The sequence below is a fragment of the Telopea speciosissima genome, chromosome 11, assembly GCF_018873765.1.
Source record: "Telopea speciosissima isolate NSW1024214 ecotype Mountain lineage chromosome 11, Tspe_v1, whole genome shotgun sequence".
NCBI classification, from domain to species: Eukaryota; Viridiplantae; Streptophyta; class Magnoliopsida; order Proteales; family Proteaceae; genus Telopea; species Telopea speciosissima.
In genome coordinates, this window is record NC_057926.1 from 9079702 (window position 1) to 9097164 (window position 17463).

The 17463-nt window shown below is 42.3% G+C and overlaps 1 protein-coding gene across 1 annotated transcript; it reads left to right on the plus strand.

Annotated features, from left to right (window-relative positions):
• The first annotated feature begins 8193 nt into the window (after nucleotides 1-8193).
• LOC122644755 lies at nucleotides 8194-9006 on the plus strand. The gene has a single exon (XM_043838142.1). The coding sequence runs from the start codon at nucleotides 8194-8196 to the stop codon at nucleotides 9004-9006; it is 813 nt and encodes a 270-aa protein (XP_043694077.1).
• The last annotated feature ends 8457 nt before the right edge of the window (nucleotides 9007-17463 follow it).

The window sequence follows — 17463 nt, forward strand, 5'->3', positions numbered from 1 at the left end:
TTACAAACACTACAGAGGAAGAACCAGTGTAGACCCAATTTTTTTCTTTTTGGTAATGACATGATACCTCAATACAGATAAAGTTTTCTTCCACTCACAGAGGACGATTCACAAACCCTCAATTATTATGTCCATACTCCACACCGAAGATTGTGATCGATTTACAGTAATGGCATGTGACTTCAATGGACCTTAGCTTTATTTCCCTTTAAAGTTTATACAATGTGGACCCTATTGTCTATTCTATCAGGGAGGCACTTTTATACTGATTGTTGATGCCATATCATACTCTAGCACATTGTGGTTAATATGGATTGTTGGCAATTGGCATATCTTACGCATAATAGCTTCTAGGGCTTCAACAGGGCCGGGTCAGGTCAGATCGGATTGTTTAAAAGCTCAGCCCAAACTTATAACCCCTTCGCTTAGTCCAGGTCCGCCGTGGCCCTGATTTAGGGCCTTACAACTTTAACCTAGGCAGAACCCAGTCGGGCTCAGCCCAGCCTTGATTGAGCTGTGCCAGGCTGGGCTGGCCCTGAGTGGCCCTTACCGGCTGACCCTAATACTTTCAACTCACAGCAAATTCAGACAATTTTCTAACATCATCAGGTTCGCTTCATAGTCAATAGCTCTGTATGGAAAACAAAGAAATCCAAAACAAAGAAAATAAAGGAATAATGGTGGGGGAAGAATGATATTTTACCGTAAGAAAATTTAGAATAATTTTCGTCACTTCGACATGGCAAAAAACTTTATACGCATGTAAAACTCCATTCAAGCAAATCATCAGCATGAGGTATACACAGTAAAGGTAACATTATAGAGCAAAAAAAATGGAAAATGATGATTTATGTCTAACAAGCTTTATGTTTCTTGTCATGTTGTTTTTCTTGAACGTTTTCCTTATTACACCCTTCCCTCATGATGCATATTATTTCTTCTTTATCTTCTTTGCTCCCCCTTTTTTAGGGGGACCTCTTCCTGTATTCTTTGCATTTCGTTGAATATAGTGGATTATCTATAAAAATAAAAATAAAAATAAAATTCAGTCCTGTTGCATATTTTACTATATTTGTAGAAAAATTTTCATTGTTGATCATGTAGGTATCAAAATTTGCCTTGTCTTTTTGTCATGTAGAGTATGGCTATGGAACAAAGACATCAACAAAAGGTGATGTATACACCTTTGGCATTTTAGTGCTTCAAATGGTCACTAGAAAAAGACCCACCGATGACAAGTTTGTCAGTGGTTTAGGCCTTCATAAATGGGTGAAAATTCACTTCCATGGGAGGGTGGAGAAGGTGATAGACTCTTCTCTAATGAGAGCAGAAAGCGATCAGTCTTCTGAAATTCAGAAGATGTGGGCAGTAGCAATTGTTTCCTCCAAATTCCTTCCGGTCTGGAAACCGTTACAAACTAGGGAAAGTAATAAAGATCATGTTCTAGGCAAAGATGGATTCTACCAGTTAGGGCTGCAAGTTTGGCCCTATCGGCCCGAACCCGCCCTGAGCCCGAACAAGGCGTATTCCTGGCCCTGAGTCAGGGTTGGGTCGGGTCAGGGTTGAGACCTCGGGTTAGCCTGACCCTGATTTTGGCCCTGAAGAAATTTCTTTATCTATTAAAAAATAGAAAGTAATATTATAAACAAGTACTTTGCACCCTTGGCAATTTGTGTTGTGTATAAATCAATTGCTACCCAAAGGTCTTGGGTTCAAGCCTCCTCTCTCCCATCTTTTATAGTCTTGTTATTTTAATTTAATTATTGCAAGGCTAGGGCCAATCAGGGCGGGCTTGGGCTGGGCTTGGCCCGTCAGAGTTAGGGTTAGGGTCAAGGTATTTAAGCCCTGAGTCAGGGTCAGAGGGGACCTGGGCCGAGCTAAGGGGACTCAGGGTTGGGCTAGGGTTTTAAAAAGCCAGGCCCAACCTGACCCTGTTGCAGCCCTACTACCAGTGCCTTGGTAATCCAAGGACTTTTAAAAATGCAAAGATTGCAATGCGAAGAAGAAGAAATCAAATTGGTTACTTTGCAAAACGTATTTGTTACAGGCTTACAACTTGGTATTTACACTACCACTACTTTACGACCAAATTGCTGACAACATAGAAACGATTTTGTTGAAGTCTTCTGTTGAAGCTTGCAGTTTGATGATAATAAATGTCTTTTGAAGCAAGCCAAAAGACATATTGCAGGATAAAAATCTATATTACACTATTCCTAAAAATGAAAAGGAAAAGATAAAAGATAAAGACTTGTTTGATTGATTTGTTGGATCCGTTTCTTTGTTTTGAATTTCTCTATTTATAGGCATCCTTGGCAGTATTGGTGGTTTATGCAGTTATCAGGTAGTTTCAAAACTCCCACTTATTTGAAATTGGCTATAACCACCCTGGTAACCATTTATTGGTCACTGGCAATCCGTCAATCTTTGACTATTCGTTGGTCACTGACCATTTTCGGTCATTGACCGTTCGTCGGTCGTTGAATTTTTTTGACCATTTTCGATCATGACCATTTTCTGACCGTTTTTCGGTCATTGACTAACTGGTTAGTCTCGACTGAAATAAATTTTGGTCTATTTATTTATTGATCGAAATAGACTAAAAAATAGGGTGTAAACAACAATAAGTGAATTGATTGAATTGGGTCTGCTTTGCACTCAGGAGACACCATCTACTAGGCCATCCATGATTGATGCAGCTGATGACATGAACTGGTTGAAGAGATACCTTGATGGTGATACGACTGCAACATTTGCCACTTCGCTTGGGATATCATCTTCTACTATTGATGATCCGGATTAGTAATTCCTAAATCTGTTGTACATAAATTGAAATGTCATTAATTGTTCAAGTAACATTTTATACCACAAAAAGCTTCAACTTACCATTGACTCGGCTCTTTTTTGTTGTTAAGGATCAACAAAAATGGAATCAAGGAATAAAGATTACAGAGTTAATGTCCAGCGTACCTGGACGATACAAAAACAAAGACCAAAGAATTCTTCAAACCCCCACCTTCGGCAATGCCATTGACTACTACTCAATCATCTATAAAAATTAAAAAAGAAACTGATTACCACCTGATACACCATATTTTATCCACCCAGTCCTAGGGTGACATGTGGGAGCTTGAGACCCAAGAAACACGTTCCATCCAAGACTCGCATATCACGTGCGGGGTGGTTAAACCGGTATAGATATGTCAGCAGAGACGATTAAAGAGAATCCTAAGGGCATTATGAATGGTACCCATAATCCATGTAAAGAATGATTCCTAATTGCTGGAAAATAGGAGAAGATCACTCCTCCAGGGAGGATCCCAAGCCGAGAATGACTCAATCACTTGACAAGGATGGAAAGTGACTTAGCATATCTTTGTAAAGGGAATTGGGGGGGAGAAACTTGTATAAATGGAGGCCATTGAGCCCCATGTAAGGGGGAGGTAATCAATCAATTGAGAAATCAAGAAAGCTTAAAGAGAGTTCTTTGTTTTCATTCCTAGTTCTTATGTTGTAGAGGGGGAAACCTCCTAGTTCATTAGTATCTTTCTTTGTGCAACATTTTTGGCACCGTCTGTGGGAATGAAGAAAAAAAGACCCACGAAGATTCCACAATGACGAACATTCGCAACCAGTCGAAGATCTCAAAAGTTGTTGTTGTTGCCGCCGAGGTCGCTGCTCAAGAAGGGGCACCAGATGGACCCTCTGGCCCTCACACTGAACGGGACGATGTAATCTTGAAAGAACATGTTTCCCAGAAGGAAGATTCTCAACCAAGACTCCCTGGAGATCCACCACGATATATAACGATGGAATAGTTCGAGGCAATGCAGACTCGGTGGCAAGACCAGATGAACCAGATGATGGAGATGCAACGTAACATCCTACAAGGAATTCCACCACCACCTCCACACCCATCTTAGGCGAGGGAGAGAACCCATTCCCCGGAACACAGTGAAAATCGCAGCGATGCCAACAATGTTCAGGGAAAGGGTAAAGAAGTCCTGGGGGTTAACAGAAGACAGGGATCCCAGATGACCAAGGTTGAACAGCCTTGAACGACAAGGTGATGGAGTTATAAGAGTAGATCCAAGAAGTCCTAAAGGGAAAGAATCATACTCCAACCCATGACTTCCAATTCACCACCGATCTTGCATTCACAGATGAGATCAGAGTGGAGCGCCTGCCCAAGGGCTTCAAGATGCCTACCATTGAGCAGTAGGGAGGCACGACTGATCCAGAGGACCATCTTAAAACTTTCAAATCTTTGATGTTCTTCCAGGGAGCATCAGATGCTATCATGTGCCGGGCATTCCCCTCTACCTTGAAGGGTGCGGCAAGACAATGGTTCGCGCGCCTGAAGCCACAATCACTCTCTAGTTTTGTGGAGCTCGGAAGGGCCTTTCTTGCCAACTTTATTAGCAGTAGAGCCCATAAGAAGACAACAGCCTGTTTTGGCCATCAAGCAACACTCTGATGAAACGATCAGAGACTTTCTCACAAGGTTCAATAGTGAGGCATTGGAGGTCTGAAGTTTGGACCCGATTGTGAAGTTCCAAGCCCTACGCAGTAGCATCAGGGATGTTGAGTTGAAGAAGTCCCTAATCATGGATGAGCCAGCGGATATGTATGAACTCTTCTCACGCTGCGAGAAGCATATCAACCTTGCAAAAGTTCTTGCGGCCGACCAAGAGAAAGAGACAAAGCCCGAGAAGAAAAGTCAAGAAAAGAAAGATTCCCAACCTGGGGGAAATGGCCAAAAAGATGGGAAGAGAAAGAGAGATGATCGAGCATGGGTTCCTAGAGCCAATGCGAAGCCAGAGCCCACATACACTGCTTTCACACACAACTGGGCATACATCCTTAATAAAATTAAGGATCCGGTGACCCTGCGCTGGCCAGCAAAGATAATCAAGCCCGCACATGAGCACAACAAGAACAAGTACTACAGATTCCACCAAGATCATGGTCATGACACAGAGGATTGCAGGCAGCTGAAGATGAAATAGAAGCCATCATCCAGAGGGGCCGCTTGAGCAAATTTGTGAAAAAGGAGGGTGGCAATAGAGGACAGGAGAACCGACCTTGAGAATGCACCCCTAACAGAGATAGCCATAATCTTTGGAGGCCCGGGATTGGGAGGAGAGTTCCAATTCTAGGAAGAATTATGCTCGATGTGTGTTTCAGGATGAGATGCTAAGCAAGAAAAGAAGGACTGAGTAGTAGATAACCTTTTCAGATGAAGACCTATCCGGTATCCGGGTACCTCATGACGATGCCTTGGTGATCAAGATGACTATTGCCAATTATTTTGTGGCCAGGATACTGGTGGACAATGGGAGTTCGGTGGATGTGCTTTATTATGATGCGTCTGAGAAAATGCAACTGAAAATCGAGATACTGAAAAGGGTGGATTCTCCACTCTATGGATTTAATGGAGCCCTTGTGCATGTAGAAGGCTCTATTGAGCTGTTGGTGACGGTGGGGACTGAACCCTTGCTCTTCACAGTGATGATGAATTTTTTGGTGGTGAAGGTTAATTCTACCTACAATGGAGTACTCAGACGCCCGGGCCTCAATGCTCTATAAGCCATTGTCTCCACTCCCCACCTCGTGATGAAATTCACCACTGAAGAAGGCATATGATAATGTCGTGGCAACCAAATAACCTCAAGAAAGTGCTACGAGGGTTATTTAAGAATAAAAAGGAAGGAGCTACAAATGCTCCAAATCACACTTGAAGATGCTCGTGATGATACCGAGCATGAAAGATCAAAGCCAGCCAAGACCTAGTATCGATAGAAATTGTTGAAGGGGATGATCGCCGCACTGTGCAGATCAGAGCAGGCCTAACGGGTGAGCGGAAGAAGAGCATGGTGAATTTCCTAAGGGCCAACGTAGATGTCTTAGCGTGGTCAGATACTAATATGTCCGAGATTGATTGGGAGTTGGCCGAGTACAGGCTAAATGTCTATCCTACATCCCGACCAATTTTCTAGAAGAAGAGAACCTTTGCACCCGAGAGTCAAGAGAAGGTGGTAGAGGAAGTAGTCAAGCTGCTGGAGGTAGGATTCATTGAAGAAGCCATCTACCCTGGATGACTCTCTAATGTAGCTATGGTGCCCAAGCCTAATGGTAAGTGGCATATGTGCATTGATTTTACTGATTTGAATAAAGCATGTCCTAAAGACTACTACCCTTTGCCTCGTATTGATTTACTAATAAATGCAACAGCAGACCACAAAATGCTAAGCTTTATGGATGCCTATTTAGGATATAATCAAATTAAAATGTATAGCCCGACATACTAAAAACCTCCTTCATTGCTGGAAGAGATACCTACTATTATAAGCGCATGTCATTTGGGCTAAAAAATGCAGGTGCCACCTATCAACGGCCAGTGAACAAAATTTTCCAAAACTAGATAGGGCGCAACATGGAAGTTTATGTGGATGGCATGCTCATAAAAATTTTGAAGGCATCCGATCACATAGCCGACCTCGAAGAGACATTCCAGGTTTGAGGAAAAGCAAAATGATGCTCAATCCTGCCAAGTGTGCGTTCGGGGTAATTTCAGGCAAGTTCCTTGGCTTCATGGTGTTGTAAAGGGGGATAAAAGTGAAACTCGCGAAGATCAAGGCCATATTAGATATGTTGCCACCGGGAAGAGTCAAGGAAGTGCAAGAGTTAATAGGAAGAATGGCCGCACTCGGAAGGTTTATTTCTGCCTCTGGTGATCGGTGTCTTCCATTCTTTAAAGCACTATAAAATAGAGCAAATGAAAGACAAACAAAATGGGTAAAGCTAACTTTTGAATGGAAAGAGGAATGTCAAAAGGCGTTCGCAAATCTGAAGAAATACTTGGCCAATCCACCATTGCTGATGAAACCTGACCCTGGGGATGTGCTCTAGCTCTACCTAGCTGTTACCACGGTAGCTGTAACCGCAGTGTTGGTAAAAAGTAATGGATGAGTGCAAAAGTCAATATACTATGTCAGCAAAGTGCTCCTAGGTGCAGAAACAAGATATAACAACATAGAAAAGCACGCTTATGCTTTGATAATGGCCGCACGGAAGTTAAAGCCCTACTTTCAAGCTTACACGATAATAGTGGTGATGAATCAACCGCTAAAGAAGATTTTGTCAAAATCGGATCATTTGGGGCGTCTAGTTGCATGTCGGTTGAGCTTGGAGAATTCGACGTGTAGTATAGACCGAGCACCGCTATAAAAGCACACGCACTTTTAGATTTTGTTGTCAAATGCACCCGAACAGATGACGAGATAGCAGTAGATGCCGATCATGAAGAACAACCAGAGCCCTAGACGTTATATGTGGACGAATCCTCCAGTAGCACTGGATGCGGGGCTGGACTGATTTTAACAAGCTCAGGAGGTTTGTGGTACACTTTACACTAAGATTTGAATTCCAAACTACAAATAATGGAACTGAATGTGAGGCAGTGATAGGTGGTTTGGGCTTGGCAAAGAGCCTGATGGTGAAAAGTATCACCGTGCACAATGATTCGTAGCTGGTGGTCAACTAAGTAAATGGAGAGTACGAAGCATAGGAGCAACGTATGGCACAATATTTAAAGAAGGTACGCGAATTAACAGCTAAATATGCTCACTTTCAAGTATTACTAGTGTCCCGTGCACAGACCACCTCTGCAGATGCACTATCCAGTTTGGCCATGTCAGATTTTCAACAGTTAGGCCAAACAATATATATAGACATTCTCGAAGTATCAAGCATTGAAAAAACTGAGAATGTAATGCCCCTTGAAAATGAACCATGCTGGATGGATCCATTCATCGTATATCTCCAAGTGGGCATACTTCTGACCAATAAAGAAGAAGCTAAGAAGATAAGGATGAGAGCAGCACAGTTCATTATGATCAATGGGGTACTGTACAAAAAGGCATACGCCATGCCATATTTGAAATGTCTCAGGCCATCAGAGGCTGAATACATCCTTAAAGAAATACATACTGGCATTTGCGGACAACACTTGGGGGGCATAGCGTTAGCTCACAGGTAATCATAGAAGGATATTTTTTGCTGTACCTACGTAAAGATGCAATGAGTTTTGTACGCAAATGCGTTTAGTGCCAAACCTTCACACCGATCACCCGCCAACCAGCAACTGAGCTCACTACCATCTCAAGCCTGTTACCTTTTGTACAATGGGGGATGGATATGCTAGGACCATTTCCAAAGGCAACTGGAGGAAGACAGTTCATGGTGGTAGCAGTGGATTACTTCACCAAATGGGTGGAAGCAGAAGCATTAGCAACAATCTGTACGGCAAACGCGTGCAAATTTTTCCTTCACTCTATCATCTACAGATATGGAATCTCAAGAACCCTTATCACAGATAATGGGAAGCAATTTGAGCAAAAGTTTAAAGAATTCAGTGATCGGCATGAGATTCAACTGTGTAAGACTTTAGTAGCACATCCACAGTCCAACGACCTAGCTGAAGACATGAACAAAATCTTATTAGATGGAATAAAGAACAAGTTGGAGACAGCCAAGGGACTATGGGTGGAAGAACTACCGAACATCTTGTGGGCCTATCGTACAATTACAAGGCTTGCAATAGGAGAAACCCCATTTATGTTAATGTATGGAACTGAAGCGGTGATCCCTATGGAGATCAGAGAAACTTCACTGAGAGTACAACTCTATAACCCAGAAACCAATGGTGAAGAATTAAGAACAAATTTAGACCTGTTGGAGGAATTCAGAGAGATAGCTGGGGTAAAGAATGCCGCGCATCTACAGCGAGTAGCACGCCATTATAATGCCAAAGTGAAACCAAGAATATTTCACCAGGGAGACCTTGTGCTCCACAAATTGGGAAGGATCATACAGAATCTCCAAACAAGTAGCTTCATGAGCTTATCATTTGGAGACTTTAGAGGGGGTACCCATACCACGATAATTGAACTAAAAAAACTTGAGGAAATTCTATCAGTAGAGGTCAATCCCCATGTATTTTAAAATCATTTGTGGTTATTCTAAATGTTCTAATGTCTACAATTAATAAAGACATTTTTCATTGAACTATTTTAATATGCAAATTAAATAGTGGTGAATTGCACCATAGTGGTGACTTGCACCACAAGTAAAATGATGGCCTACCGACCATAATGGTGATTTGTATCATAGTGGTGAGTTGCACCACAAGGAAAATAATGTTCTACAGACCATAATGGTGATTCGCACTATAGTGGTGGGTTGTACCACAAGAAAAATAATGATCTACTGACTATAATGGTGGTTTGCACCATAAGAAAAATAATGGTCTATCGATTATAATGGTGATTTGCACCATAGTGGTGAGTTACACCACAAGAAAAATAATGGTCTACCGACCATAATGGTGCACCATAGTGGTGAGTTGCACCACACTGAAAATAATGGTCTACGGACCATAATGGTGATTTGCACTATAGTGGAGAGTTGCACCACAAGGAAAATAATGGTCTACCGACCATAATGGTGATTTGTACCATAGGGGTAAGTTGCATCACAAGGAAAGTAATGGTCCATTGACCATAATGGAATAATTGACGCCAGAAGCAAGTAGTGGGAGGCGAACAAGAAAAAGCACCATTGACAAATAAATAATGAGGTGAAAATTTGATTACCAAATGTACAAAAGTTTACATTTCCAAAAACATACAAGAAATGGTTGCAATTACATAAGTTTCTTGCTCGGACGTCGAGGATTGGGAGGCAGTGGACCAGCAAGGTTCTTAGGAGAAGGAAAAAGGGCAAAGAAATGGAAGAAGGCTCCAATTTTACATCTTCTACTGGGACTTTGGGGTTGAAACCGAGATCAATATTCCCCCACTTAAAGTAGGGGGCAGCCCTCTTCACCTTGTTGTATAACTGCTGAGCACCTTCCGTACCCTTGTTTTTATAGAAACATTTGAAGACCACCGACTTCAAAAGATGATCAATGGCTAGGTTCGCGGCAGCATACTTCTCAACCCAAAGGTAGTCGGCAACATTATCAACAATATCTCATGCAAAATCAAGTCTTTGCAGTAAATCATTCTCCCACCTTTCAAACGACTTGTAGTATTCCAGCTTCTCTTCAAGACATGCTTTAAATTTCCTCAATGCAGCATTTGGGGATTCGTATATCCTTAGCCAAGCATGAAGTTCCTCTTCTCGACTCGCCCCATCAGATTGCGCACCGGGCATGGTAAGATAACCCTATATGCAGAATTCAAAGGTCATGTTCGGATTTTGCAAATACAAAGATGGACAAGAAATAAATATCAGATGAAGACTGGAAAATTTTCTCACTAAAGGTAAACTTTTTTTAGTACAAAGGCATAACAACAGCTTGGATAAAAAAAAAGAGAGAGAGACAGGGTCGAGGCTAAACTAGTGTTCGGGTATCCGTGTTCTGGTTCTTGGACTCAGAAGCAGACTTCTCGGTATCTTGGATCGGGGTGGAGGAAGACTCCTTTGGCTAGGTAGAAACTTGCTCAGCTTCTTCTACCACCCTTTTGGCATGCTAAGCTTCTTGTGCGGCAGTATGTTCGATTTTAGTGGTAAGAATCTGCTCGCTGGCACTAGGGCTCCCCACCATAACTCCCGAAGACTCCACAATGCTTGAGAGAACATGCAGTACGGGAATCCTAACCTCTCCTTTCGATGGAAGGGGAACAAAAAATCCATCCTTTAATTTGGACAGCATTCTCTCCACCTCCCTCATACCGACAAAATTGAAGGTGGTATCCCTTTCCTTCACTTGCCTCCAGAAGGCATATGCACATTGTAGCAACATCTTTGCAGAAGTCTTCAGATGCTCCCTTTTATTTTCGTTAGAAGCTATGTAGGCTTTCATCGCCTGACTCCTGGCCTCCTTTGTGGAGTTCTCCAGTCTCTCCAACTTGATCTTCAAGTTGGAAATCTCGTGTTTCTGGCCCTCCACTAGATTGATCTTCTTCTTCATCTCCTCCTCGGATACCTTTTGGGACCAGACAGAATCATTGACGTGCTTTTCGACAGCAACTCGGGCTTGCTCGACAGCCACCCGAGCAGCCTCAGCAACCACCTTTGCTGACTCCAACGCCGTGACTTCCTTGTTGAGGCTAAAGATCTGCTGATCATGATCCTCACAAACCTATTGCAGTTCCTTATAATCCTCATCAAGTTTGCTGTACATGAAAATATTCCTCCTCTTCTGATGGACAACCCCAGCGGCGAAAGCTAGCGCTTGGAAATTTGAGGGGGTTAGAAAGATAAAGAAGACCCAATAGCAATAAAGTGTCATAAGAAAAAGGGGGTCACCTCATAAGGCCGAGCAAGGGCATTGCTCTCCAACGCTTCGTCATGCATGTCGGAGAGCGCATCCCGATCAGCAGGGGGAATGCAATTCAAAGCCATATGCTCAGCAGCACTAGCATCTCCTAAAACCTTTTGGTTGACCTGTACCAACCATTTTGGAACAAACATGATCGGAGACATTTTTTCCTTGCCCTTGGACTTATTCAATGTGTCCTTGGTTAAACGAGCTCCACTTCTTAGATGCTGTGGAGGGACATCATCTCGAGCACCACGATCAAAGGTTCAGACTGTCACCGAGAGTGCCTTCTCCCTACTGTCACGGTGACTATGGCCCTCGGGGACTTTACAGCTCTCGACGACTTAATGGCTCTTGGGGACTTTACTGGGCAAGCCATTTTTCTTCCTGGACTCTTTCCTAGGGGGTCCCCCTCTTGCCCGATTGGGGCTTGCTTCCTCTTCTTCTTTTCCAATGGCTGGGAAGAGGTCACTTTGTCCCCGATGCTTCTGATGTTCTCCTTGACGATAAAATCCATCATGGAATCTAAATCAAAGTCCACTGTATCAAAGTAATAAAGCAAGATCAGTATAATAAAAGAAGATAAAAACACACGACAAGTATACTTGTAGCCTCACCCCTCTCTAAGCAAGACATGTCTAGGGCATCAATGTTAGTGAGTTCCACAAGACTCTTGGATGCCATTATCAGTCGGAAGGTTTCCAGATCCTCGTCGTTTAGGAGGGGGACTTTGTTCCGAGCTGATGTATTGGGTGAACTCCACATGCGTGGAAATTTGTATCCCAAATATGAAGCCCAAAAGAACCTCTGTTTTCAAGCATGGATGGAAGATGGTGGTTTACCCATAAATGGAATGTTGGAATAACGTTGGCAGAGATAATACCTTCCAAGGTGAGAGCTAAGAGAGTTAAGCAGGAAGCATCTTATGAACAACCATGGGGAAGCATGTCTCTAACCGAAAACACTTAAGGATGAAGGCACCAATACACCTCCAAGAGTTCGGGAGTAATTGACTAGGAGCTATTCTGTAATATGCAAGTAGGCGGGAGATGAACCAAGGGACTGGAAGGCGGAAACAGGCTTCGAAGGCATCAGAAATAAGACTCATCTCCCTGGGATGGTCAGTATTTGCCCTATCTTTGGGAGAGGTAGCCCTATGGTCAATGGATTCTGGAATTGAATAGATTTCCCGAATCGCGACCACATCAGACACACTCAACACAGAAGGGATTTCAGCTACCCGCTTTCCTATAGTAGGATCGGTTTGGGGTTGGCGAATATGATGGACCTTACAGCATGTGGGGGAAGAAGGTCTCTTCGAAGGCCCACCAGAGGAAGTACTGGCGGCACTGCCGGACTGAGTGCGATGTTCCACTGAAGGAATCCCGGTAACATCCCCAGACATTGGAGCATGCAACAACTTATCTGACTCCTCGAATAGAAACTCAATATCCGTCACTATTTTCGAAACCGGGGCATTCTTAGGGTTCGACATTTCTCGATGAAAGAAAAAGAAATCAAGTACAGTAGGAGAAGAGAACTTATTCGAGTGAGAGGAATGTAGTTGAAGAAAGAGCGCTAAGCAAAAGGCTTCAAGAGGTGTAGCAAAAGCAGAAAATCAGAACTCCTAAGCTTTAGAGCTTGAAAATGATTAAGAAGAAGGCTTTGAGGAAGTTAGAGCCTTAAATACCCTGGCCAAAAGCTTGGATGCTTCAGATCATTCCAACATGTTCCATTAGATGATCGAGATGCAGCCAAAAATTTGAAATGGGAAGTAGTGAACCTGTGTCAAACCCTTAAGGGAAACTTTGACGACAAGGTAACGCCAGGAGTTTAGAGGGTTCAAATTCAAACTTTATGATGTCTTTTCAAATCCCCTCAAAAGACGAGAAATTCGGAAGATATTTCGGGCCCACGTGCTAGAAACAGCAAATGGTGGCACAATTTTGGAAATCCATACTTTATGTCCAGGGGTATAACCATCAACATCAAAGATACATTTCAAAAGCGAAACAACTTTCTTTTCCGAGTTGATGTTTGGCAATAGTGAATACCGACAAGGTTGAACGAAACTGGTCATCAACAAAGGTCTACAATGAAGATAACTGACAACCAAGCATGATGATCGGTATAATGATGCTCGGAAGAATTGTGAAGTCCTCCCTATGCCTTATTCAATACAAAGGGAGTAGGGGTAAAATGATACACCATATTTTATCCACCCAGTCCTAGGGTGACATGTGGAAGCTTGAGACCCAAGAAACACGTTCCGTCCAAGAATCGCATATCACGTGCAGGGTGGTTAAACCGGTATAAACATGTTAGCAGAGACGGTTAAAGAGAATACTGAGGGCGTTATGAATGGTACCCGTAATCCATGTAAGGAAAGATTACTAATTGTTGGAAAATAGGAGAAGATCACTCCTCCAGGGAGGATCCCAAGCCGAGAATGACTCAATCACTTGACAAGGATGGAAAGCGACTTAGCATATTTTTATAAAGGGGATTGGGGGGAGAAACTTGTATAAATAGAGGCCATTGAGCCCCATGTAAGGGGGAGGTAATCAATCAATTGAGAAATCAAGAAAGCTTTAAGAGAGTTCTTCGTTTCCATTCCTAGTTCATTAGTATCTTTCTTTATGCAACACCAATCTGTCAGAAAATTTGGAGGATTACAAAAAATCACAAATTTTAATTCATCAATATATAAATCTTATAGCCACATGTACATGGAACAATCAAAGTGGTAGGATGCAAAATTTGATGATCGATCTTTCCCTAGGGGGAGAATTCTCTTATAAAATCAAAATGGCAGGAATCAGACTGTAGATCATTCAACAGAAAAGAGAATCAATATATTTGGAAGGAGATCTCATTAGGTTGATTGGAAAATTGGCCTTCTACGCTACTATTTCTCATATTTGGAAGGAGAGAATCTTAGGTGCTTCCAAAACAAAACCAGACCTAAACCCTTATTGTGAGAGATATCAAGATGGGCTTTACCAAAAAAGAGAGATATCAAGATGGGTGTTCGTGACACATGCAAGGCTTCCATTCTAGAAGAGAAAAAATCCAGTAGGAATTTTATACCTTATTGAGAAATGGGAAATCCAAGTTCTTTGGCTTTGAGGGAATTGTCTCTTGATCTCGGCTAGCTGTCTCAAGCATAGTATTAAATCTCGTTTTGGAAGGCCATTTAGTCAGGCCGAAATTTTACTGAAATATGGTATTTTTTTCTAGGACTTTTGTTTGGTCATTTCTGCGTGTAAAATGCTGAAATGACTGAAATGCCGAAACGAAATGACCGAAATAACTGAAATTTTTACAAAACAGTGCATTTTTAGACCGATCTTTCTAAAATTTCACCAAAATTTCTGAAATATTTTATTTTTTTCATTTCAACATTGCATCTCGTATCGGCTTGGCCGAAATATCTGCAAGATTGTGAACTATGATCCCAAGTTGATGCTTTGGGATCTTGGGCTGCTTTATGTTCACTGTAATTTCCAGCCCTTGAGACTGTCTTAGCCAGAGTAAGCTTGGGCCTGTTGCTTTGTTTGTTCATTCCTCCCCCCCCCCTTCTTTTTCCTCTTATTTGCAATAAATTGATATTATCTATCCAAAAACAAAAAATGATAGTTGAACCAAGTGATATTTTATCTATCCATTAATTGGAAGGTTCAGAAATTTTTGGCAATATTTGTTGTATCTAAATTCTTATTTAGAGGGTTAGTGATGTGTTGTGGGTGAAAACCTCCGATGCTCGGTTCGCCCACGGATGAGCCTGCAAAAACCAAGCGATGAGCACAAGAGAGCCGGTGTGGCTCCAGCCAAGGACTCTCCGACGCTCAAGTCAGGTCTCCAATGCAACAGCGTAACTGCGTAGTGAAAGCAAAAATGAGGAATGGTGCTCCATACCTGGGTATTTATAGAGTGAGGATGAGATGAGGCAGTTGGGAGAGTCCTAGTATGGTAGGAGTCCTTCTTTTGGAAGGCTCTCTCGCATAGAGCGGAGTGGAGAGCTATTTTCGGGGTCGGGCTCTTATTAAGATAAGAGTCCATGTAAAGTGTGATTTCGTATTGCGCTGGGATCGTGGCTCGATCCTTATCCCGTGATTTTCGGGATGTGCTGACGTGGCCCCGCGATCCCCGGTGGGGCGCTATGGTAGCTTTTGTGGAGGAGGGCTGGGCCTCGGAGGTCGGCCTGGTAGGTCGATCTTGGCAGTCACCTCGGCCTGGGAGGTTAGCTTAAGAGGTCGGCCTGTTAGGTCGGTCTCGACAGTCAGCTCGGCCTAGGCTATCCTGTGTATGCTCGGTCAGGAGTTTATGGCTGACTTGTGTGAGCTCGGCCTCAGCCCCGACTGACTTGTGTGAGCTTGGCTTTGCCAGGTGACCTATCAGAGACCGGGTTGGCCCGGTTTTCTGCTCAGCTCAGTTAGATTCTTGGACTGACCTCAGGTCGGCCACGTGGCAGCTTCTAATTGGTGAGGTGATTTTATGCCCTATCAAGGCCTCAGCGTGGCCTCAGTGCTCGGCCTCGGCCTCGGCTTTAGTGCTCGACCTCGGCCTCGGCTTCAGTGCTCTACCTCTGCCTTGGCTTCAATTCCAGTACGTTTATGTAGCAGCTTTTGGTTGGTTGGGGGATTCTATGACGCATCATGATGAAATTAGCATTATGTCATGAGAATTTGTTTCCTATAACTCTATTTTTCATTTACTCTCAAACGGCTGGCTCTTTTTTCCTCCCCTAGATATTTATGAATCTTTTTGGAAAGGGGGTTAGAAATTTGTTTACTTTTGTATTCATTGGGTGTGTCAACGTGAACCAATTGATCCTCTCTGACTTTTGCTATCATGTTACTCAAATTTTTATTTTATTTTCTATCTTATTTTGCATTTTCAATTTAAGTTACATCAGTTAGGACATGTTTAATGAAAGATTGTACTATTGATAAGAAAAATCTACTCCACTCTAAATGTTTAGCTTCTTTGATCACAAATCAAAAGAAGTTCCACTAATGAAACAACAACACGAAACACATAGAATCAAGTTTTTAAAGCAACTCCAAAACTTGTTGTTTGGCCTTTGAAGGCATGCCTCATAGGAAGAAACGGATCGGGACAGTCAAGCACACGAACACAAGAAGACAGACATCGCAACGGGTTTAACGTAACTCTTCAACGACACGAAAAAATTGTAACTTTTCAAGGATGCAAAGTAACTTTTCAGGGTTATGAGGGTAGAACACTTCAAGGTTCCAAAATACTCAACGGAGTACTATTTCATTAATTAAAAAGAAAATAAACTCTAATTTTCAAGCCTAATTGCAATCTATCCTACGACTATGATTAAATCAGAAATTACATCATAAAATAAAAGAAAAATAAATATTAAAGTAAATCCTAATCTAAACCAAACTTCTTAACAATTAAGAAACACTAAAATTAATAAAACCTAAATTAACTAAATCTTTCTTGACACAAAAATCATCAAAAATAAATAAAACCAAATTAAAGGTGAAAGAGGGGCTTGAAGAATTCTGCATAGGCATTCATGCTTATCAAAATTGTCCCAATCAGCCTCTCTCTCCTCATAACCATGAGCTAAAATCGTCCCACATCCAACCTTCCAAAAATAAAAGGGATTAAACTCCATAAAAGTATGATTGAGAATAGATTACTCTTTGCATACGTTAATATTAAATTTTGTTCCCAAAATAATAGATATCTCTCCCTTAAAAATAGGAAAGTTAATCTTGATATCAATCTCTAGCTATCCCTCAGGATTAGGAAAGTATATCTTGTAGCAATCGTTTGAGGGGAAGGAATCCTTTCTCACGACTTGGGCTTCACATGGACAAAAGAAGTTGCTGATGTGGCAACACATCCATAGGCTGTGGAGCTCGGTTTGGCATGCAAATCTGGACCTGCATCAGAATCTTTATCCTCTCAATTACACTATCTGTACTTGACGTCAAGTACATCTAATAGAGGAGGCAGAAATGACTATCCTACCATCTGCCTGAACACACTGCCCGAGGTGGGGTCCACCTCCCTCTATTAGATGTACTTGACGTCAAGTAGGGGCATGCAATTTCCACACCTGCACATGTTCACATATCTGGTTTTACTTG